This window comes from Gopherus flavomarginatus, chromosome 13 (assembly GCF_025201925.1).
Source record: "Gopherus flavomarginatus isolate rGopFla2 chromosome 13, rGopFla2.mat.asm, whole genome shotgun sequence".
Classification (NCBI taxonomy): domain Eukaryota; kingdom Metazoa; phylum Chordata; order Testudines; family Testudinidae; genus Gopherus; species Gopherus flavomarginatus.
This window is the reverse complement of record NC_066629.1, coordinates 16,277,521-16,300,234: the sequence shown is the minus strand read 5'-3', so window position 1 is coordinate 16,300,234 and position 22,714 is coordinate 16,277,521. Positions and strand designations below refer to the sequence as shown.

The window sequence follows — 22,714 nt, the reverse complement described above, 5'->3', positions numbered from 1 at the left end:
TAGCTGGACTTCAAGACCAAGAATGAAGCTTGTCCATGACTTCAGAGAATCACTGAATCCGTCTCCCCCTAGCAGCAAGTTTCACCGGCAAAGGAAGAACCCAGGCTGACTGCCTGAGGCTAACTCAGAACATAATGCAATGATAGCAAGGCACACTGCCATTTGCAAAAAGGGCAATTAGAATGAGAGGAGAATAAAGACGTGTAGTAAAACCTCCAATTAGTCACTGTTATAGAGCTTGATTTTACAACTCTAGACTGAGATGTTTAGGTTCTTAAGTACAGAGTCTTGTGTTGCTGTACTGAGGTTTTCACTGGATACCACAATTCTGGCCCAAGGCAAGCCATGTTTTCCTTTTGGCACAGGTGAGGCTCTAGTCCAATCTCTGGATGGTCTGTGTTGGCACCTAAGAAGCCCTGACTGGTGATAGATGGGGGAAGGATAATAAGGCCAGGTAAGCTCTTGGAAAGTGATCCCTTTTCACAACTGATGCTCACTGTTGATCCTGTGTCTGTTTCGGAGATGGTGCTGTTGTCACAACAACAGTAGAGACTGCTTTGGTAGAGCCCGACACTGTTCCTTGCTGGAGATGGGAGGCTGATACTGTTTGAATTCGCACCTGTTTGAAATTGAAGAGCATTTAATTCACAGCAAAGCACAATATGTCACACTGTACACACACAGCATCAATCCCAATGGGCCAGCAGCACTAATTCAGGGCAAAGACTTCACCTGATTCAGTCACAGCCAGCATTCAAGTTAGTCCAAAAGTCACCCATACGAGCAATACTGAAAGGCACTGACTGCACAGTTGGGCATCAGCAAGTTCAAAGCATCCAGTGATGGTCTGGGAGAGTGCAGTGGAGGGACGTCGGGGGGGAGGGTAAGAGATTTTAGCAGGTAAATATGCCCAATGGTCTGTGATGGGATGTTAAATGGGGTGGGATCTGAGTTACTACAGAGAATTCTTCCCTGGGTGCTGGCTGGTGAGTCTTGCCCACATGCTCAGGGTTTAACTGATTGCCATTTGGGGTCGGGAAGGAATTTTCCTCCAGGGTGGATTGGCAGAGGCCCTGAGGTTTTTTGCCTTCCTCTGCAGCGTGGGGCAAGGTTTCTTTGCACCTTGAGGTCTTTAAAACATGATTTGAGGACTTCAATAACTCACACATAGGTTAGGGGTTTGTTACAGGAGTGGGTGGGTGAGATTCTGTGGCCTGCGTTGTGCAGGAGGTCAGACTTAGATGATCATAGTGGTCTCTTCTGACCTTAAAGTCTATGAGTCTGAGTCTAGTGAAAACGGATTAATCACCAGTTTGAATAAAAACCCAAATCTCAGCTGCTTTCAGATTTTCAGAACAAAGGCATTTGATCTGTTAGATACTCTGGACTTCTACAAGCCTCATATCACAGGCTCTGAAAGTATCCTGCAACTTCCCAGTTACTACTATTATACTGAATTTATGGATGAGAAACTGATGCACAAAGACTGATGTGATTTGCCCTAGGAGACAGAGGGAGTTCAAGCTGCAGATCTCTGGTTGGAAAGTGCTAGACAAGGGCAAAATTATCAGTAAGTGTAAGATACAATCCTTTCAGCCCTAAGTCAGTGCAGAGGGAGAAAAACTGGCACGCTGCCTGACATTAATATTGTTTTTTCTTCATCCTTACTATCCAGCAGCACATTTCGTTAAAATTTAAAACAAAACAAATCCAGATGCTATAGAAGTGGGGAGATGAACTAAATGTGCTCAGTGCAAACACCAAAGACATACATTTGCAGATTGGGTACCAACATCAATGGAACCTTGTGTCTTCATGGGCAAGACCTTCATGGAGATGCTACTGCAGTGAAGAGCGAATGGGCAGACCTATAGTTCTGCCAGGTATTCTTACCTGCGTGGCCTGGCCTTGTTGCTGCAGCTGTTGTAGCTGTTGGGCTGTCAGGAAGCTCACTGGTTTGTTCCCAGCAATCAGTTTTGTCCCAGCTGGCATGGTAGTCAGGATGATATTCCGACCCAGTCCACTAATGCTAAAGACAGAAACCAACTGAGAGGTCAATAGTGATGCAGAGGGCTGAATCAACTGGACTCAGAGACACAACCTAGGACTCCCCATATAGCCCTGAATGCAGCTCCCAACTTAGCTCTGAGTGAGACATTGGGACCACCCCAGCATTCCAGAGTCACTACCAAATTCTAGTTATTTTCAAAAACAGCTGGAAACGCAAATGGTAATATGGTTCTGTCGTAGTGTATCTGTATTAGCTAAATGCAGTTACTGCTGATTTGATATGAAAGTATTTGTGTGTCTATGCAGCTCTTGTCATTGATGAAACTGCTCTTCAGCTGCTAAGAGATGAAAGCCACTGACCTCATTGAGCATTGGTTCTAAATTTTTCATTTGACTATATTGACAGAGGTTACAACGAATAGGTTATGCTAATGTTCACCATGCTGCATGGCAGAAGGTACTGCATGCTAGTCACATGACTGCAACACTGGCAGCTCTGAGGGTCACCCCAGCTTCTTGTCTGTGGGTTAGTCTAACCAGATGGCGGGTAACGAAACACCCTCCTAGATAATGCAGAATGCAATCAGCATGTGGAATTTTCTGCCTTAAGTGATGTGACAAGGAGTCTGGAAATGAAAATGGACCATTACTTGCATGCTGATGGGATCTACTTTGACGCAGTTGCACTTGTGCTAGTTTCTCTCATGTTGACGGGCCCTCAGACCATGAATAGAATTAGATACTTCCTCAGGGTGATTCTTGCTCATGTGCACAGAGCTGAGCTGATAGCTAAATTCAGAGTAAGGCATAAATTCTCCTCCAGGGCAAAGACGTTGGAGCAGTGGTGGGCAATCAGCGGGCCGCATGCGGTCCATCAGGGTAATCTGATTGCAGGCCATGAGACACTTTACTGACGTTGACTGTCCGCAGGCACAGAACCCCACAGCTCCCAGTGGCCGTGGTTTGACGTTCCCGGCCAATGGGAGCTGCGAGAAACAGAAGGCCTCAGGGACGTGCTGGCTGCCACTTCCTGCAGCTCCCATTGGCCTGCAAAGATGAACCATGGACACTGGGAACTGTTGGGGGTCGTGCCTGTGGATGGTCAACGTCAGCGAAATGTCTTGCTACCCGCAATCTGACTACCCTGATGGGCCGCATGCAGACCGCAGGTTGCCCACCACTTCCTTGGAGGAATGATCTGGAGGTGTCTTCCTCTGGAGCACTGAGCCGGAATCATGCAAGGATCATGCAAGATGGGCATATCCCCTCAAATTTCCTGTGATTGTGGTGTGTCCAAACTCTATTTCTAGATCTCCATGAACCTGATTGTTGGACCTCTCCATCTCACTTAGAGAGCAAACGGAGATGCTGCTCACTGGTAGGCTGCACATTACTTACTTGGCCCCAAGGTTGCCCTTGATGATGGGGGCTGTCACCACATTCTTGCCTTTCACTGGCTGGCTGATCACTGATAGCGGCACCGTGATTCGAGCTGGCAGTTTACCCTAGGGAAGTGGAAGATTATTAAAACAATATTGGGAGTAATACGGAGTTCAGAAAAGAGCCTGGGAACATACAGGTGCCACTTGCAGTCCTGGTGTAGAAACTGACAACAGTTCTTGGCTTTGCTAATGAAATCTCTCTCTCATTTCTGGCTCATTAAAATGTACCCCACCCACTTCACCTCACAGCTTGCTCAACCCTATGTCTCCACAGCAGCATTTTCCAGGGAAGGGTTGTTTGGTTAATATTTGCAGCTTGAGAGCCTGAAGTTATCAGATCACTTACTTAGCTGCTTTTATTGAGACATATTGAGACATTGTTGTAGGTGCTTATCTTTGGGCAGTAAAATGCAAGAAGTGCTGGCAAAACTGCCCCCATTCACCTCAGTAAAGTATTAATGTTCAATTTAAAGGCGCCAATTTCATTGTCAAAGCTACTTATTATTTCACTGCTGATCGTTTTAACATCCAGGTAACACGGACTGTCACATGGATTGCCTCTCATACCGCCTCTGATGCCCACAGCCCCATCTGTACCCTACCTCACCTAGCTGCCCAACCTTCAGCTTCTGCAACAGCTCCTGCTTAGTCCTTAAATGCTCAATGCTTTAATATCAGCTAGTTCCCTAATTAATTGGGATCTGGGATGTTTCAGCAGAAAGAGGGAATGAGACTATCCCCTCTCACCCCAACCACAAGGGACAGCATGAGTTACTTACTGCCTGGGATGTAGATACGACTGTGGTGCTCACGGGTACCTGCCGCACAGCAGTGGCTCCTGTTCCTATGGTTATGGGAGTGCCAGCTGCCCCAGAGGCCACAGCAACTGCCTTGGACACCGCAGCACTCATGGTTGGTAAAGAAACAGCTGAGGTATGAACTGTGCCAGGCATGCTCACTGAAGAGGAAGAGGGCACTTGCTTGGCATGAGTGGCTACAGTAATAGTCTGCCCTGCTTTCGGTGGCATAACCCCCAGCCCTTGCACAATTCTTATGGTGGCAGCTGGCTTTGCCTCAGTGGATGCCACTGTAGTAATGGCTTTGCCTTTCTGGTCTGCCATAGTCATGCCCAGAGCAGGCATCAGTCTGAAAGCTGAACTGGTTGACTCTGCAGTCTTTAAGTCAGGTGTCACTTTAACAACTGTGGTCCCAGCAGGGCTGGGAGAAGCAGAAGTGGCTGTGCTAGTCTTGGCTGGGCAATCAGCAGACTGGACAGGACTGGATGTCACGTGCAGAGTTGCAGAGATGCCCTTCCCGCTAGCGGTGCTTCCGGCAGCAGCTGTGAAGAGGTCCTGAGTCAATTTGACTGTGGTGACTTGAGACTTGGCAAGGGTGGCCATCATGTCTGGGGTGATCCGCAGCACAGTCTGTCCCTTGGCATCCGTGGTGATGGAAGAGGGAGGCAGGCGCAGTACATCCTTTCCTTGGATCCGGAAGTTAGCAGCTGTGAGTGGGATGCCACTTCCAGCCTGGGTCTTCATGCCAAGTTGGCCTGTAATAGCCACCTGAAAGTTCAAAAAGATACAATTGTTATATTCAGTGAGAAAATGACCAGAGAAGCAGCCAGACACAAACAAAACTTCCCAACAGGCTGATATTACTCAGCAGATGCTGCTCTTTCTACCTCTTCCCCATCAGAATCAAACCAATTCTCCAAATAAGGCTCTAGAGAGCACTGTGCTGCTGGAAATGGTGTCGATGACTCATTCGTTGGCACCTCTTCCCTTCCCCCCCACACCACACAAGAGATTGAGGGACGATAGATTCTAGTTCCCTTTCAGTCAAGCTCGGGGAAGAAATATCCAAGGCTACCAGGCTAGTAACCAAAAGGGGTCAAAAATGTCCATTGGTGTCTGCATGTTCCACACACACCCACATATACACTTGCAGTGTGACCAAGTGCATACACTGGAATTTGAAAACATGGTCCAAACCCAGCAAGCCTTCAACTGCCTGAACCTGCATGGGCAACAAAACCTTCCGGCGGTAATGAACTTGCTGTAGTTTTCCACTAGCCTTTCACATCTAGACACCTAAGCCCTCTGTTAAGCCACAAGGAATAGAAGAGTGAGTCACAGTTCAGCTTCCCATTTGTGCCTCTCACCTGCTTAAGGATATTCTGGCCAGCTACGTTCTGGATGACAGCAGTGGAAGAGGAGGAGGTTGGGCCAGAGCTGCCTGGAGAACTGGTTGCTGGCTTTGCAGTGGGGCTGGATGCTGCAGAGAGTGCCGTCACAGCGATACCTGCCTGTCCTGTCACAGATGCTCCCGGCCGTTGCACCTGTACAGGACTGGTTTGGGCTTTCACTGGTACAGTCATAACAGCCTAATGTAAAAAGTGAAGGCAAAAGATGCATGGTCACAGGCAAAAGACGTATGGTCACTTCCCCATTCTGCCCTTCTGCCACTCACCCGCACACTGTCCAACAGGCCTGGGACCCTTCTCTCTGCCCTGACTCATATGCTTCCACTCATGTCCCTCCCTGAAACTGTTCTTTAAGAAGGCCTGGAAACACAGCTACCCCAAACCCTCATTGGCAAAAGGTGTGTACTGTCAAGTTTATTGGGCCACAAATTTGTACCTACAACAACAGTTTCACCTCATCGAAACAGGATGGTACCCAGACTCCAAAGTCAGGGATTGAGTGCAGGCAGTAGCTTGTGTCAGAGTGTCCATTTTTCCTTGGGTAACTTCTGAGTAGGTTAATCCATCCTTCCAAGGGCCCTAATCACGTGGCAAAAAGTCACGTGGCTGTTTTCACAAAAATAAGCATCAACCCTGCTGACCTGGCCAAATTCAAACCAGGGACAGTTCATGTTGCACTCCAAAAAAACTGACCCCATAACTTCAGAGCTGCTCTCTTCTATGTACCCTGTCCTCCGATGCATGTCCTTCTGTCCAGACCAACATCTTCTGTTCTCCCCTGACATTTCCTTATGGACATCCTGCCACTTTCTCATCTTCTGCGGAACTGAATTTAACATCTTCCCTCCTGATCCACTCCCATTTGCTACCTTCATTAATACTCCACTACCTTCCTCCTTCTAAGCCCATAACCTCATTATCATTGATTTCTCTCCTTCTCCCCCTATATCCAGTTCCTTTGCTAAGGCCCGTTACCACATCTTCATTATAATGAAAGTCTTCCCTTTGCTTACAGTCTCCACTGCTAAAGGCTTTGTCATCTCTTGACTTCACGACTTAGTAATAATTTGTATTGCAGCAGCACCTATCAGCCCCAGCCAGGAATCAGAGCCCAATTGTGCTAGGTGCTGCACAAACAGAATAAGATGACTGCTGCCCCAAAGAGATTAGCCATCACTCATCACTGTAACCATCTCCTTTCTGGCCTCTCTATTTCTCCTCTCCGCAACCTCCAGTCTAAACCAAACATTGCTGCTAACCTCACTTTCCTCTCGTCACTGAGCATATCAGCCATATTTAATCTGAATCCCCTCACAGACAGAAAGCCACTTACTGCACTAAACACAAGTGTCTCACATGTTAATTCCAGGTCCCTACACAATCATGTGTCTCGTGCTTTTTCTTCTCATCTATTTACTTCCTCCATATTTTCCCATTCTCAGTTTTGTTCTCTCTGTACTGTGCTGCCTCTTAGCCCTGAAACCGTCTCCCCTCTTCTAAGTGCCTTTTAAATCCCTCCTTAAAACCCACTTCTTCCAGGAAGCCTTCTCTTCCCAATGTTGTCTCCACCTGCCACCTTTCCTGAACTTCTGCTCCATTCTTTCCTTCATTTGCCTTGTCTGTCTTAGACTGTAAGTGCTTTGGGTCTTCTATGTTTGTAAACTTCTAAGTCAATTTATGGTGCCATATAAGTGAGTGAGAAATAATACTAAGACTGTTATGCAGATGCGCTGGTCTAGCATGGCTGGTGTGCTCCACCTCTCATGAGATTGCTTGTTAGCAGCTGGTGACTGATGTATATACATCATCTCCAGAGTGCTATGGGATCTATCAGGGTGAAAAGTACTTGAGAGCTGGCTCACCATTTCTACATGGCTATCCTCACCTGAGGTGGTACTTTTGTTTGTGTGGCTGTAGCACGTATTTGAGGCACTGATGCAGGTTGCTGCTGCTGCTGTGTTACCACTGGGGTTTGCTGAGACACAGGTGGGAGGCTGGACTGCGCAGTGACCACTCGGACCTGGGGGAGTCCCGAGGAGGCGGAGGTATGGCTTACCACCCTGGCGGGAGGTGGCTGTGGCCCAGCCTGTGTCTGTGCACTCTGACCTGTGGAGAGCAGTGTCCCAAGCTGAGGCATAGGAGGAGATGACACCAAGAGAACGCTATGGAGAAATGGAAAGTCAGTGGGTTAATGAAGTTATTCAGAAAGGCAACAAGAGAGACCAACAGTGCCCACAGTTCATGCATTGAACTTGTTCTCTGCTGATACTGGAACACAAAGGAGTGCAGGGGAAGCATTACCTTTGGCTTGGCTTAGCTGGCTCCGGTCCAACACTTGGAACAGTCTTGCTAACCACAGAGACTGGAGGAGGTGAAATGGGTGTTGCTGGCAAGGCTGGTGTGGTGGGCGTCACTGGAGTCACAGGGGTTGGTGGCATGCTGGAGTCACTGAGGCTCAGCTGGCTGGGCTCTGAAGCACTGCTGGGGAACACTTTCACTGAACTCTCCTTGCTACTAGACTTCTGCAACAGAAGCACAAATGGAGTGAGGGTCCTTATGGAAACAAGTGCAGTAATTCACTGCGCAGGGATATTGTGGGTGAGACCTTAAAAATGGAGGCACTCTTCTCTGTGCTGACGTAAACGAGCCCTTAAAGTACCTTCCATAAAAGCAGGACCTTGGGGTTACAGGATAATGATTCTCCTCCCTTCCCAGTGTGGCAAACGATGACTGGAGCTGTTTGGCTACTGGTGCTTTCGGGGTGACTGCATTTCAGTAGTGGAGGATTGTCATAAACAGATGGTTAAGGGTTAATGTCTCTTTTACCTGTAAAGGGTTAACTACCTCAGTAAACCTGGAACACCTGACCAGAGGACCAATCAGGGGACAAGATACTTTCAAATCTCGGTGGAGGGAAGCCTTTGTTCGTGCTTTTTGAGTTTTTCTTTGTTCTCTCTGGGGTCTGGGAACGACCAGACATGTATACAGACTCTCCAATCTTCTGAAAAAGTCTCTTCTATTCAAATAGTAAGTAATAGGTAGAAAGTGGATTAGATTTATGTTTGTTTTCTTTATTTGCAAAGGTGTATTTTGCTGGAAGGACTGTATCTCTGTTTGCTGCAATTTGTATTTCTGCTGGGGGGAGGCTTCTCTCTAGTGCCTATAAGCTGAAAGACCCTGTAACATTTTCCATCATGATTATACAGAGATAATTTTTACTTTTTTCTTTCTTTAATTAAAAGCTTTTCCTTTTTAAGAACCTGATTGTTTTTTTATTCTTGTGTGAGACCCCAGGGGACGGGGTCTGGTCTCACCAGGGAATTGGTGGAAGAAAGGAGAGAAGGCGGGGAGGAAAAGCCTGATTTCTCTCTGTGTTAGGATCACTGTCTCTCTCTCAGGGAGAGTCTGGGAGGGGGAGAGAAGGGGGGGAAGGTGAATTTCCTCTCTGTTTTAAGGTTCAAGGAGTTTGAATCACAGTTATTTCCCAGTGTAACCCAGGGAGGGGAGAATCTGGGAGGAACAAAGGAGAGGAATGGTTTATTTCCCTTTGTTTTGAGATCCAAGGTATTTGGGTCTGGGGGTCCCCAGGGAAGGGTTTAGGGGCTAGAAAGTGTCCCAAAACACTATATTTTTGGGTGGTGGCAGCTCTATCAGTTCTAAGCTAGTAATTAAGCTTAGAGGGGTTCATGCACATACCCCATCTTTTGGACACTGAGGTTCAGAGTGGGGGAATCATACCTTGACAAGGATGTATGCAGATTTCTTAGTCTTCTATTTCCACTATGTCAGACAGACCTAATAATCTCATACCTCCTGCTGCCAGCTCACTAGTTTTCTAACTGGAAATAATTTTGCTCAAAAATTATTTAGCGCTAATAAAAAATGCTGGAGTGACAGCCCTGGAGAATGAAGTCCTCTATTTAACCATAGCTCAAGTACAGCACAGATAATGGCAGGACAAGCGTCATACACACAGCAGCCTGCCAATGAGCTTCAACTTAGGGAAGGATGCATAATTCCATTTCATTGGCCTCTCTGCTGAGCCCACCACTACCGATGACTATTAGTGACAACTGTGGTGTGGATTTTGTAGCATGGACAATTGTCCACTGGGAACTGGACTGAGACTCACCAATTCATTCTGTGTGTGTGAATCTAACTCCAACAGATGGTAATGATTTGAAGCCCTATGAACATGGACTGAATATGAACCAATAGCCTCAAGCTGAAAAGTTCAGCGTCCCACTTTCAAAGGCATCCTACCCCCTGTATTCTTTGTACCACACACTTGCACAAAGCAACTTACTATCTTGGCTGGAGGTTTCGGTTTCTGCTGAAGCGCTTTCTTGGCCTTTGCTGCAGCAGCTTGAGCTTGGTGAATCCGTTCTGCAGACAGGAACAATTGGGGGACAATCCCTGAATAAAGAAAAACTGAGGCAGCAGACTTGAATGACTATTCACCAACTTTAGATTCTTGAGAGACACCATATCAAAAGTTGTCAGTTGTCAATCAACAAAAAATAAATCAGACAAAGATCTGGAAGTTTGGCCAAGATGATGGAAATCCACGTGAAAAAAATGTGCACAAAAACACAGACAATTGCATATGCATCTACTACACCTGTACACCGTGTATGTACACCTGTACACAGTTCTTGCACATGGATCACTACTTTTCTGGACAAACATTCAAATCTTTCAACTTGATACATTATTCTATTTATCGGTGCTCAACAGCTAATGGTATGGTGTCATAAAGACCAGAAACTGACCAGAAAGGGAAGTGAAATCGACTATACTCATTTCATTACCCAAGATAAGCAAATAATAAACAGCACAAAAGATGACAAATAAGATTTTTTAACATTTTCTAATTTCTACTAATGTAAAAGATATTTCATAGATCCCAAGGCCAGAAGGGATCACTGTGATCAACTAGTCTGACCTCTTGTATAACACAGGCCATACAACTGCCCCAAAGTAATACCTAGAGCAGATCTTTTAGAAAAACATCTGATCTTGATTTAAAAATTGCCAGATGGAGAATTCACCATGACCCTGGGTAAAATGTTCCAAGTATTCCAGTGTTAAAAATTTGTGCCATATTTCCAGTCTGAATTTCAGCCAATGGGTTGCATTATACCTTTCTCTGGTCGACCTAACAGCCTGTTATTATACATTTATTCCTTTGCTTTGTTAAGCTAAATAGATTGAGTTTCTTGAGTCTTATCATTATCAGACTTATTTTCGAACTCTTTAATCATTCTCACAGCTCTCCTTTGAACTCTCTCCAAACCATCAACATCCTTCTTGAACTGTGGATAGCAGAGCTGGCCACAGTATTCCAGAAGTGGTCACATCAGTGAACAGTACGGAGGTAAAATAACCTCTCTGCTCCTACTTGAGATTCTCCTGTTTATGCATCCCAGGATCCCATTAGCTCTTCTGGACAGGGCATGACATTGGGAAGCTCACTTTCAGCTGATTATCCGCCACAACCCCGAAATCGTTTTCAGAGCCACTGCTTCCCTACTGGTGTAGTAACAGGCCAGGACATTTTTATATTGAAAGACACCAACTCTTTCAAATATTTATATTGAGATTTTAAACTGAACTTTAAAGTGTCAAAAACAAGTCCAGTCCAGATGCTTTACAGCTCCCTACAGCAAGCACCTACCAAACTCCTCTTCACTCCTGTCCCGGTGCAGGTATATCCACAGTTTGCGTCCTATATCGTATTTCACACAGGGATCTTTCTCGTAGTGTAGCCGGTCCAGGGCACCGCTCACAACTGTATTAACCTGAAAAACAGAACTCACAGTAAACTAAACGTGCTCAAACATTGCCCAAACAATGGCCACATTCGTAAATGACCAGGAATTTAAAGGCTGAACCTATCTGGCATAAAAATGGAAGCGATTATTAGCGAACCTCATTTGAATAAGGAGGTGCAGCTCTTGGAGAATGCAGCTTCCAGCTTATGTTGCTGTTTGTCTACCCAGATCAAGATGAAGCTTCACACTGCTGAGACCTTCAGCTCTGTAGCAAAGATGAGAGTAGTATGGCAGTCCTGCCATGAGGGCAGGGGACTGGACTCGATGACCTCTCGAGGTCCCTTCCAGTCCTAGAGTCTATGAACTCTGTAGGCCACATTTGGCCTGCTAGCTGTATTTTGGCCATCCAAAGCCCAAACAGGGTGTGGGTGCTGTAGCAGCCCAATGAAATGGTATACAGCTCCCATTTCCACCTCCATGAGCCACAAGATACCGGGCCTAATGTCCATCACCAAACAGTGCCTATCTTCATCAGTGGATTTTTTCAGGAGGAGATGGTGGTTTCTGAGCCTTAGAAATGGCAACCATCCCTATATGGACTATTGTCCTCCAACTTACTTGGGCACTGGTGACATCGGGAGCCAGGAACTGGGAATCTTTAAGCAGCTCACAGATTTCAGCACGTGTACCCTCTCCATTAGGAAGGCGGGCCGCAGCATCTCTAACTGAGATAACAGGAAAACAAGGCTTAGTCAGGGCTCCAGCTGCAAATCTTAGCAACTGTCTTCAAGCCCTTCAATTTATATTTTCCTGTTTTGTTTCTCCTTCTCAGCCACAGGCTCCCCACCATGGGCTCTTTCCCTCTTTCCTTTGACTGAGGCGAGTTTCCCACGGATACCTTTCCAGAACCACCATACTGATACTGCATAAATGGCAAAGGGCAGCTCCAGGGCAACATGCACTATCTTCAACCCCTGCGGGCCTGTGGGCTGGAGGGACTAACTCAGGGGTGCAAATTCTGGCTCTGCCACTCAACATCAAACATCCAAACTTTGCAATACAGAGGGCCAATCTGGCAACCAGCAGCCCAAGAGCTGTACCTAATCTGCATGTAGTCTTCCATAATGGTTTAAAGCAAAATACCTTCTGCACTAACATTTGCTCCTGCTTGAAACTTCCCTCTTAATCAGTAGAGATTGTTTCAGCAACAGAAACCCACAACTGCTAAAGATGGTCTTCCAAATGTAGTTACAGGGAGGGGCAGCTATGAGTCATGGCTATCTCTGCCCGTACTGTGGACTACGCCTTTGGGCCTTCTGCCAGAAGACTTAACACTCCGCTTCATGAAGAGGCAGTACCATAGCGCATTCAGGCATGAGTTAAATCCCCATGGCTCACAGTTCCTAACAGGCTCTTTCCAAAACTAAGACCTGATCTGTAATGGATCCATATCTCTTTCTTCACTGAGCATAAAAATGTAGAACAGAAACAATGTCGAAAACGTTATCCATGGGAGCATATGACAAGAGCCAGCTTTCTAAAACAAAGTTGGATTCACCCCCACTCTGCATCTTTCCATCGACTTCTCTCTCTCTGGCTACTGCAGCCCCTATTCCGTACTGCCTGAGTCCAGCATGTGCAGAATGCTGACACCCACCTTCTCATACACCTCACTCACTTTGCCCAACAATTCCCCTGGGGGCCCTTTATATCAGAATCCAGCCCAAAATACCTCTCCCCATTTCCAAACCTTCCATGGTTTGCTCCAACCAGCCTCAAGGATCTCATCTCTCTCCTTCTCTGCTTTACTCCCCATTTCCTATCGCTCTCTCAACTGCAAAAATTTTTTTTCTGCTGTTCCTGCCATCTGGAACAGCCTCCCTGAACCTCTCCAGCTCCTTACCAGCTCCTCATTTGAAACATGTTTCTTCTTTGCCTATGTCACCCAATTCCCCATTCCTCCAGCTAAGATTTTGCTGTGTAACTCCCTGTGTGAGGCAACTTGTATTAAATTTTTTAAAAAAAAAAAGCTGTATTGCAGATGACACTGCCACCTTACCAAGAGACAAGATGGTGACATATGCAGGCCTGTCGGATCGCAGGAGAGAATGCTCCCGGGCTTTGTTCAGCGAGGTCTCCTTGTCAAACACTCCCTTCACAGGACCAACCACTGACTCAAAGCCATGCATGCGGAAGGTGAAGGCTTTGTGGGGCTGGCTGTAACGGTAGCGCTCCTGGATGTGGGGAGATGGGAGAGGACACAGCTCAGCAGGAGGTATATGGTGACGGAAAAGGTCTTAGCACATTTGACAATTAGCCATGTATCTAAAGAGCAGAACACCTGCACTACAACTTGGGTGAAATGACTCATTCTTCATGCTTCAGGGTGTGAGGCAGTAACAGTCAGGTCAGAAAGAAATATCTCCCATGATTCAACACCATGCACTATGAAGTGCACTAGGGGCTTTTAAGCCTCTCCCTGAAGCACCTGACAACTGGTGCCCTTAGGTCCTAATTCAATATAACACCTCTTACACAAAGGATTATTTTTAACACGAATTAAATGTATTGTGCTTGAATTGGCTAAACTAACAATCAGTTAGAGTCAAGGGGGGAGGAATGTGAAGTGTTGCAAAATATTAAGCAACTATCACAAGTGTCAAATCATTTAGAGATTCCCAACATGAAAGGTGAATTCCACCAGCTTATTTTCCCTTTAGTGAATGGAGCCAGCGCAGGTGACAGAAACCATATTACAACCAGGTGGCAAGGATTCTCATGCCAATGTATACCCCACCATTCTACCACACCTTAAGTGGGAAAGTGACCTGCTGCATACACGTCACACTGTTGAACACAAGCTGAATATGAAGCATCCATATGGAAGAGGAAGAGCAATTCTCCTAGTGCACAGGCCCTTACATGGACTGCCAGCCTGTAAGATGCATTGAGACCAACATCTACTACGAACATCTTCTACACTGACTATTTCCTGGTGTGTGCAACCATGCTCCACTGCCTGCTGGTGGATGGAATCAGACCTGCTCAAGAGTACTGATTAGGTGACTGTCATGTGGTGGGAAGCTGCAACACGGATGCAAGCCTTACTATTACTGATTTGAATGTATTCTCTCCTTTATCCCAAGTGGAAAGCACTAGTGTATGGAGCACTGAAAGTACTGGGCTCTATTCTCAATGCAACGTGCTGTGAAGCATGCATGAAGGCAGCACAGATATATTACAATGGTTCTCATTTTCACTGTAAGAGGTTTGCAGAAAATATTTGACTCCTGTCCTAAATTATCCTACTTGCCAGATGACTTAAGTACAAGCACATTGAAACAGTGGACTCTTCCCTCACCTGCTCCTGGAAAACGCGTTTCTCCTCCCCAGTGCTGGGACGGACCACATAGTCAGTCCTTCTGAAACAAAGATTAGTGTCAGTCCTCAATGACTACAGTCAAACTATAGGTCCAAAGGACATCGAGTAGGACACAGCCTACCTGCAAATGTGTCTCACACAGGAGGAACAGATTCTGAATGAACCTATATTAATACAGAGCCTTTCATCTTTAAGGATCTCAAAGCATTCTCCAAATTGAATCCACGCAAAAGCATCATCATCATCTGGAAGTGAGAGCAGGGTTCTGGGAGTCAGGAGACATGGGTCCTATCCCCAGCTCTGTCACTGAAATCCTATCTGGATTGTGGGAAAAGTCACTTCACCTCTCTGCACCCTCATTTGTGTGTCAGTATTTGTACTTGTCTCACAAATTTCCTGTGAGGTAGATTTCTTAAAATACATACAGCTCTGAGACAATGAGAGAAGAGGTTCTACAGAAATGCACGTGATCTGTAATTTAGGGACCATCAAAATGCTGCTACTGCTAGGATGGAATGTAGCATCTGTCTAACAAAGCACACTCACATTACACAGAAATGTAAGCAGGAAGCAAAGAATAATTCCCCAAGTAATTGAAATGGTAGGGAGAACTTAAGGAGGAAGAGTCTAAATTGCCAGAGTAGGAATTTGGCCAGGACAACAAACTAAACCTGAGATCTGACAACCCAGCTATGGTCTGTAGTGAAGCTTCTATGGTCAGAAATGCACAAAAGGAGCACAGAATCCAGCTCATGCTACTGGTGCTGCACTGGCTCTGCAAGACTTATACTGATAAAGGTCTGTTAATGTCATTAGTAAAGTCATCAGCAAAGATCTTGACTAAGTGGCCCTGACAGAAGCTTTACGAAGAGAAAAGACAGTATGTGGTGACGGCTGCTCCAGAAGCAGCAATTCAGGCCCAGAGGCTGATGATTCAATCCCACAGATTTAGTAGGCTTCACAGGCCTGGGCTTTCAGGAGGCCTCTTTGCTAAATACTTACACCCGGGGAATCGGTGTAGTGGCATCTGAGCTGTCTTCGTTTTCCTGACAAGAAACAAAGAGAAATGTCAGCCTGTGATACCTGCTATTATCTGTTTACAACCCTGCTGGCATCTATGCTACGGAAGGAGAGACTGCCTCACCTTGAAAAACGTCTGGTCTTTGGTCTCCAACCAGAGCTGGAAGAGCGTTACCAGTTCCTTCTCGTGGTCTTGGGAAGAGCCTGGTACAAAAAGTCCAAGAAGAAAAAATGGTTAGGAGAAGTTCTTTATTCTTTATGGAGCCAGCACCATCCTTCCTATCTGTACATCCTGATCAGTTCCCACCACGTCCCTCACTCTGCATACCTTCAGCTCCAGAGCAACTTCCACTTACACGTAAATCAAACTCCATACACACCATTATTACGCTAGAGTTAAATACACACAAGCTGTTCAGGAAGCCCTAGCTATCCCACAGGTGGATACAGCAGTATAGTGAAGGAAGACAACAACAGTCAATATCCAACTCCCCAAACTTCAGCAATGGCAGGCAAGATTCTGTGGGATAAGTGCATCTGATACTGACAGATGATCCTCACTCATTGCTCCAAGTGAACCCCAGGAAAGTGAAACCCAGTCCCCTAATCCCTGAGCAGAAAATTCCCACACCAAAATTCTGAAGGGAGAGCAGGAGTACCTTCCTGAGTCCAAAGCTCACAACTGGTTTAAGCCTGTGAATACGAGCAAGAATCACTGTGGTTAAGGACAGGAAGTTTTGCCTGGTGGCTAGAGCACAGAACTACAAGTCAAGAGGTCGGGACCCTATTCCTTGCTCTGCCATTTACTTATTGACACCCTGGGCAAGCATCCATCAAGCTATGCCTCAGTTTCCCCATCTGTACCAACACTTGCCTGCCTCACAGAGGACTGATGAGCTTAATTAATGTCTACAGAATACACTGAGATCTTTGGGAGGAAGGCACTACAGAAGTGCAAACATAAAAAATGTTTTAGTCATGCTTGAATGATGGAAGTGAAGGTCAACAACAGAAAGAAAGATGCTCCATCCCCTCTGGCCACTTACTCTACATAGCTGTCCCATGTGTATCATTGAGTCTTTAATGGTGGCACAGACAAGACTTTCCTCTCGTAAGTCTTGCAGGTTATAGAGGTCTTGCCATAGCTAACAGTAGAGAGAGCAGCTGACTACTGAAATAGCTGCTCTTCTCATTTCGCCAAGCTGCAGCCAATTGGGAAGGAAACACCTGGAGAAAACATCTGATCTTAACTCTTTAGAAAACATGGTACGAAACAAGTTACCTACCAAGTAATTTCCACTGCTGAGTTTTTTCTTTGAATTCCACAAAGGGAGAAAAGCTGGAAGGAACATCTGCAATGGAAGAGATAAAGGCATTTCACATCCATGTTCCACAGATGCTTTACAAAGGCGCACATGCAAACTTTTACTACTGTCTTTCAAGCTGCAGTTAGTCTCACGATGAGAAATAAAGCACTCTAACAGATTAAGTCACTACATCTCTAAATATGGAGTTGACGAAGGGTATTTTAGCAGGTCGGGGTGGCCGTGGAAACCTCAATAGACCAGAACAGAATACTGAGCCTTTCACTTTTAGGTTGCCAGTTTGAATCCTGTTCAGAATGAAAGAGACCAGAAGTGACCATATGTGGCTGCTGTTTGGCCAACATGAAATGAATTTGGGAAACAACAGCCCAATTCCCAGTGAAAAACCCACATTGCAAAGACCATCCTCACAAATGATACTAACTGCTCCTCTTTTAGAAGCCTCAACTAAGGAGCCAGGGACCAAATGGACCATGGAGACTGAACTCTCTTTGTGCTCCCAGTGTTGGGGTCTTAATGCAGGGCTCATAATGGAAGAAGCCTGCACTGCCACTACCCAGGTCGTACCTGTTCTGTGGATTATCAGAGAACTTCAGTTCTCAGGGCTCTTTCAGGCTCCTTTCACCAGCACTCAGTTCAACATACAAAGTTTATAAAGATATCAGGAACCAAGCTGGGTCCCAAGCACTGTGGTAACAGGATACAAAACAATGGCAACAACACTGAACTATGCTGCAGAACCCCTGTCAGAGGTACAAGCAACGCTGGCAATGACTCAGTGCTTTTGGGAATTAAATTGCTGACTGGGGTTAAAATACAGACCAACACAGATAAAAATAGTAATTTTGTTTGTACTGGAGTTTGAATAAGCGAGTTTTACCTCTGCTGTCACCTGTCAGATATTGCAGAGCAGGTAAAACCAGTTCTGACCAATTAGGGGCAAAGGAGAACCAGCTATTCAGAGTGCTTGCAGGGGAAGACTGCCAATCCAGAACTTTATCCTCAAGCTGAAAAAGAAACAAGAAGCATTTACAGTGTCTTTCATACAAGCTCTAAAGGTTTAATATATAGAATTAATAGAATATACAGCAGAGAGAAAGAAAGGGTAGTCAAGAAAGAAAATGATGTGACCAGCTGAATTGTGAAGAGACACACATAGGAGGAACCTATGTCAGACAACAGAAGTTGCAGAGGAGAAAGCTCTTGCACCAGTGTGAATGAAGGCTGCATATGTGAAAAACAAGTTGCACCCCCCTCATGCTGTAGTTAATATATGAACAGGAAAAAAGGGAGAGAGAAGTTCTACAGTCAGATGGGTTCAAATATATTATGAATGATGCAAAAGTGGACTTCCCCTGCGTTTATGAAACATGTTTAAAACCAAGAAGGGTATCTAAAGGCTTGTTCATTTGATTCGGGTGGAATCACTGATGTGTAACTAACACAAAATTCCCTAACTTTGCTGAATATAGAAAGACTTCTACAAGAGCTATCAATTAGTAGATCCTTACCACAGAGAGACTAGTAGGTCCTTCTAGAAGGAGGATCTCCAGAAGGAGAGAGAAGAAGCTGGAAGAGATTTCATTTACTCCAATGCATGGCTTGATCTCTTCAAGAGGTCTTTGAATGAAGAAAAACATAAAAATGTTAAATAATTTGCGTTTAATAACATTTTATCAGCATTTCACATACACACAGAAATGAGGATAAACCCTATATAATTACATAAGCTTATGCACCACAAGTTGCATGAAACAGAGGCAAGCAGCCTTCTTCATGGTTCCCTCCAAGCCTATATGGGGGAAAAGGCTCACAACCAAATGAGACAGCTGTGACTTTCCCCCAGTAATGATTGAAGAGTGAAGAGCTGCTAAGCATGGGTTAGAGCCAGACATGGTACAGGCAAAGGTTATTCCATAGCTCTGTCAGTGAACCTCAGTCCCGAGCTACTCCAGCTCTGGAAACTGTACGGAGCTTTGCCAATGCACCTCAGTCAATCCACTGAACCCCACCACCATTTGATTTGAGAAGCTTTGTGACTAGTTGTATTAAAGAATGCTCCTGATTCAGTTTACCAAATGAACTCTGTATCTCAGGTGTAAGGTCCCAAGCACTAAATGAACTTAAATTTTCACAGTGCCCTATCATGTTGTAACTGGGATTCCTGACTTGATTATAGTGGGCCTGCTGGTGGGGTTCTTAAGAACTGCACCCACAGCAGGAGGCACATTTTCGAACCATGGTCTATGCTTTCCCATCCCATTTCATCCCAGAAGGAGGTGCTATGGGGATTATTTTGGAATTTCTGACAAAATAAGGGATTATTTCCACCCATTTATCCATTTTTGCTTAACTGTAGTTATATAAAATAGCTAGAAACAGGGAGGACTGATTCTGAGGGAAGGCCATTCGCTCTAATGCACATGCTGCACCACACTCAATGGGGCGCAGTCTGGATGAAAACTAAACACAGCGGATGTCTTTAGAAAAGTTATTGGTGGTTGCAGGCACCTTTCCTGATCTGCAACTACATCTCCACTATGACCTACACATGGGATTCCCAGCTTGCCTACCGACACTAGCTCGTTGAGAGCTAGCAAGGGAGCATAAAAGTAGTGTAGCTGCAATAGCTTAGTCATGCAAATATATACAGGTGATTCAGGTGGATTTGTACTCAGCATGGCTTACCCATGCCACTGCTTCTGCTGCTCATGCTATCATGGCTAAACTACTATTTATACTCACGGTAGCTCTCAATGAGCTAACCCAAGTGTGTGTTTGTGAGCTGGGAATCATGTCCCTAGCTTCTAGTATAGATATAGCCTCTCTCTCTCACTCTCTTTCACATACTCTCCCCCCCCCCCACACACCCCCATTCACTTTCTGGAAACCACTTACTCTTCTTTAACAGCTGACAGAGCAATGGTGGATGGGTCCTGTGATATTGGGGGGATTCCATCAGCATTGCTAAAGGAGTCGGCCAAATCTTCCACCTCGGATTTAATAACCTTCAACTTTTTTTTCTTCTTTTCTTCCTTTTCTTTCACCTTCTTCTTCATGATGGCAAGATCAAACAAGGCTTTGGATAAAAGAGACAGAACAAATCTCAGCGAAACATTTCAGTGTATAACATTAGGCATCAGAAATTAACTAGATACTCAGTTATGTATTTGGAAATGTGTTTGGCATGCATTTAATTCTACCATCAAATTATTCCTCTGGAATCGAGATTAACTTTTTGGAGCAAGTGACTGACTATTTTTTGTATCTTTAAAGGTGTTTGTATAATATTATACATATCCCTATATAACAGCAGTTCACCCAGAACTGCTGCAAGACAAGCAGTCATTGCCACAGGGCACTGATTCAATCTTCTGCATTATTTGTAGGGAGATTGCACAGAAAATCCCCCTCTCTTCCTCAGTGCACTGCTCTTGACTAGAGAAACTCTTTAGTTGGGGAAAGGGGTGTTTAAAAAATAAGTGAAATCTGAGATTAGGAAGACTGGTGTATTTACCTAGATCAGTGATTCCCCAAAACTTTAACAACCTGTGAACCCCTTTCACCAAAATTTCAAGTCTCACGAATCCCCTCCTAAAAATGAATATTTCTAGGGATTTTCTCCTTTACCTGAGTATAAAATATAAAAGCACTGACCTTGGAAATATAAAATTTGGTTTTATGACATGCTTATTAATTATTTATCATTACAGTATTTTTATTACATTATGAAAACAGTAATATTCTTCCAAGATCTCACTTTCGTAGCTTGTGGCACTTTGAATAAACCTGTTATAAGACAAGGCTCCTATGTTTTATCAAGGAGTATCAGATGTGAAACAGCATGAAGGTCTTTAAGAAGCCAACTAAAATTGTTCCTCCTACACAAGCATTCAAGGCTTGAGCACTCCTGGCAAACAACATACATAACAACAAAGCTTAAACTTGTTCTTCATAATAATTTCAAAAACAATACTAGCTGCCTATTTAATTTTAAAAACAGCAAAAAATATTTACCTCCCTTTCTATTTCTTATAAGGAGTCCTGAAGTTGAAATCTCCTCAGTGTGATAGATATGCTTGTTTTGATCTGCTTAGCTCTTAGAAGTCATGAGGCTGCTGATCCTGTGCTGCCCAGAGTCCCCAGGGACAGCTCTGCCCACCATTAGGGAATACCCCCTCCTCCCTCCCGAGAACCCCCTGTAACATTTTGCAAACCCCCAGAGGTTCATGAACCCCAGTTTGGGAACCACTGACCTAGATATCTAACATGCCACATATTATACTTACCCTCAGCTTTCCTTGTGCATGTAATCTCCTGTGTCTACACTATTTAGATCCAATGGCTTATCAAGTAACCATTCAATTGGGGTTATTTCCGAAAAGGAAATTTTTTCCAGACCCAAATCTATACCTATGTTTATTTTTGTTAACATTCCGAGCTGTTTATTGGTAACAGGCAAAGTGGACTGTAAGTTGATGGACAACCAACCACTCTCCTTCCCTCTGTAGAGTTGCAGCAACAGAAAGCCCAAGGGGCACATTCTCATGACAACACTGCACCCAAGTCACTGACCTGCCAAGGAGCCCTTTCGGCCGGCATTCACACGGGTCATGATGTCATCGAGAGTCAGGTCCCCTGTCACTAGGTCAGGGTGGTCCTACACCGGACAAAGAGGGATAGGGGAAAGAGGCACCAGAGAAAAAGGTGAGATCAAGAACTTATCTGTGGATTGCCCACAGAAACTCAGCTTACTGAAGGTGAACCGAGGAAACTACCTAACCCTTGTGGCACTCTATATCTAAAAAGCAGCCCCCTGGAACCTCCATATTCACCCCCTCACATAATTATGATATAGTTCAGGGGTCGGCAACCTTTCACAAGTGGTTTGCCGAGTCTTCATTTATTCACTCTGATTTAAGGTTTTGCATGCCAGTAATACATTTTAACATTTTTAGAAGGGCTCTTTCCTCGACCACGGGATGCTATTCGAGGAAGGACTGCTAGGCAGAGATGGCGTTCACCTTTCGAGGAGGGGAAAGACCCTATTTGCACACAGACTGGCTAACCTAGTGAGGAGGGCTTTAAACTAGGTTCGAGGGGGACAGGTGAGCAAATCCCACAGGTAAGTGGAGAACATGAAGACCTGGGAGATGGGTCGGAAACAAGAGAGAGCGTGGGCTATAATGGCAGAGAGAAAGGAGGGTCAGGGCAAAACTGGGAGGCAAGATCACACCAGTATCTTAGATGCCTATATACAAATGCGACAAGTATGGGTAATAAGCAGGAAGAACTGGAAGTGCTAATAAATAAATACAACTATGACATTGTTAGCATCACAATCTTGGTGGGATAATACACGACTGGAATGTTGGTGCAGATGGGTATAGTTTGCTCAGGAAGGACAGGGGTAAAAAGGGAGGTGGTGTTGCCTTATATATTAAAAATGTACACACGTGGACTGAGGTGGAGACGGACATAGGAGACGGAAGTGTTGAGAGTCTCTGGGTTAGGATAAAAGGGGTAAAAAACAAGGGTGATGTTGTGCTAGGAGT

The 22,714-nt window shown here is 45.1% G+C and overlaps 1 protein-coding gene across 4 annotated transcripts in view; it reads right to left on the bottom strand.

The window, feature by feature from the left end:
* Positions 1-207: 207 nt before the first annotated feature.
* The window catches only part of NFRKB (nuclear factor related to kappaB binding protein), a 36,632-nt gene continuing 14,125 nt past the window's right edge, over positions 208-22,714 (bottom strand). For 2 of the 4 annotated variants that reach the window (XM_050921541.1, XM_050921540.1), the window contains 19 exons: positions 21,735-21,819; positions 20,058-20,238; positions 18,671-18,779; positions 18,040-18,166; positions 17,121-17,186; positions 15,959-16,038; positions 15,817-15,860; positions 14,794-14,854; positions 13,492-13,666; positions 12,051-12,157; positions 11,336-11,459; positions 9,965-10,089; positions 7,960-8,180; positions 7,544-7,820; positions 5,617-5,838; positions 4,232-5,017; positions 3,409-3,515; positions 1,894-2,029; positions 208-619 (listed from right to left, as the gene is read on the bottom strand). In XM_050921541.1, the coding sequence (XP_050777498.1) occupies positions 494-619; positions 1,894-2,029; positions 3,409-3,515; positions 4,232-5,017; positions 5,617-5,838; positions 7,544-7,820; positions 7,960-8,180; positions 9,965-10,089; positions 11,336-11,459; positions 12,051-12,157; positions 13,492-13,666; positions 14,794-14,854; positions 15,817-15,860; positions 15,959-16,038; positions 17,121-17,186; positions 18,040-18,166; positions 18,671-18,779; positions 20,058-20,238; positions 21,735-21,819 (3,159 nt within the window). In that variant the 3' untranslated portion in view covers positions 208-493. The remainder of the gene's footprint in view (positions 620-1,893; positions 2,030-3,408; positions 3,516-4,231; positions 5,018-5,616; positions 5,839-7,543; positions 7,821-7,959; positions 8,181-9,964; positions 10,090-11,335; positions 11,460-12,050; positions 12,158-13,491; positions 13,667-14,793; positions 14,855-15,816; positions 15,861-15,958; positions 16,039-17,120; positions 17,187-18,039; positions 18,167-18,670; positions 18,780-20,057; positions 20,239-21,734; positions 21,820-22,714) is intronic. The other 2 variants (XM_050921542.1, XM_050921543.1) reach the window with 2 other exon arrangements.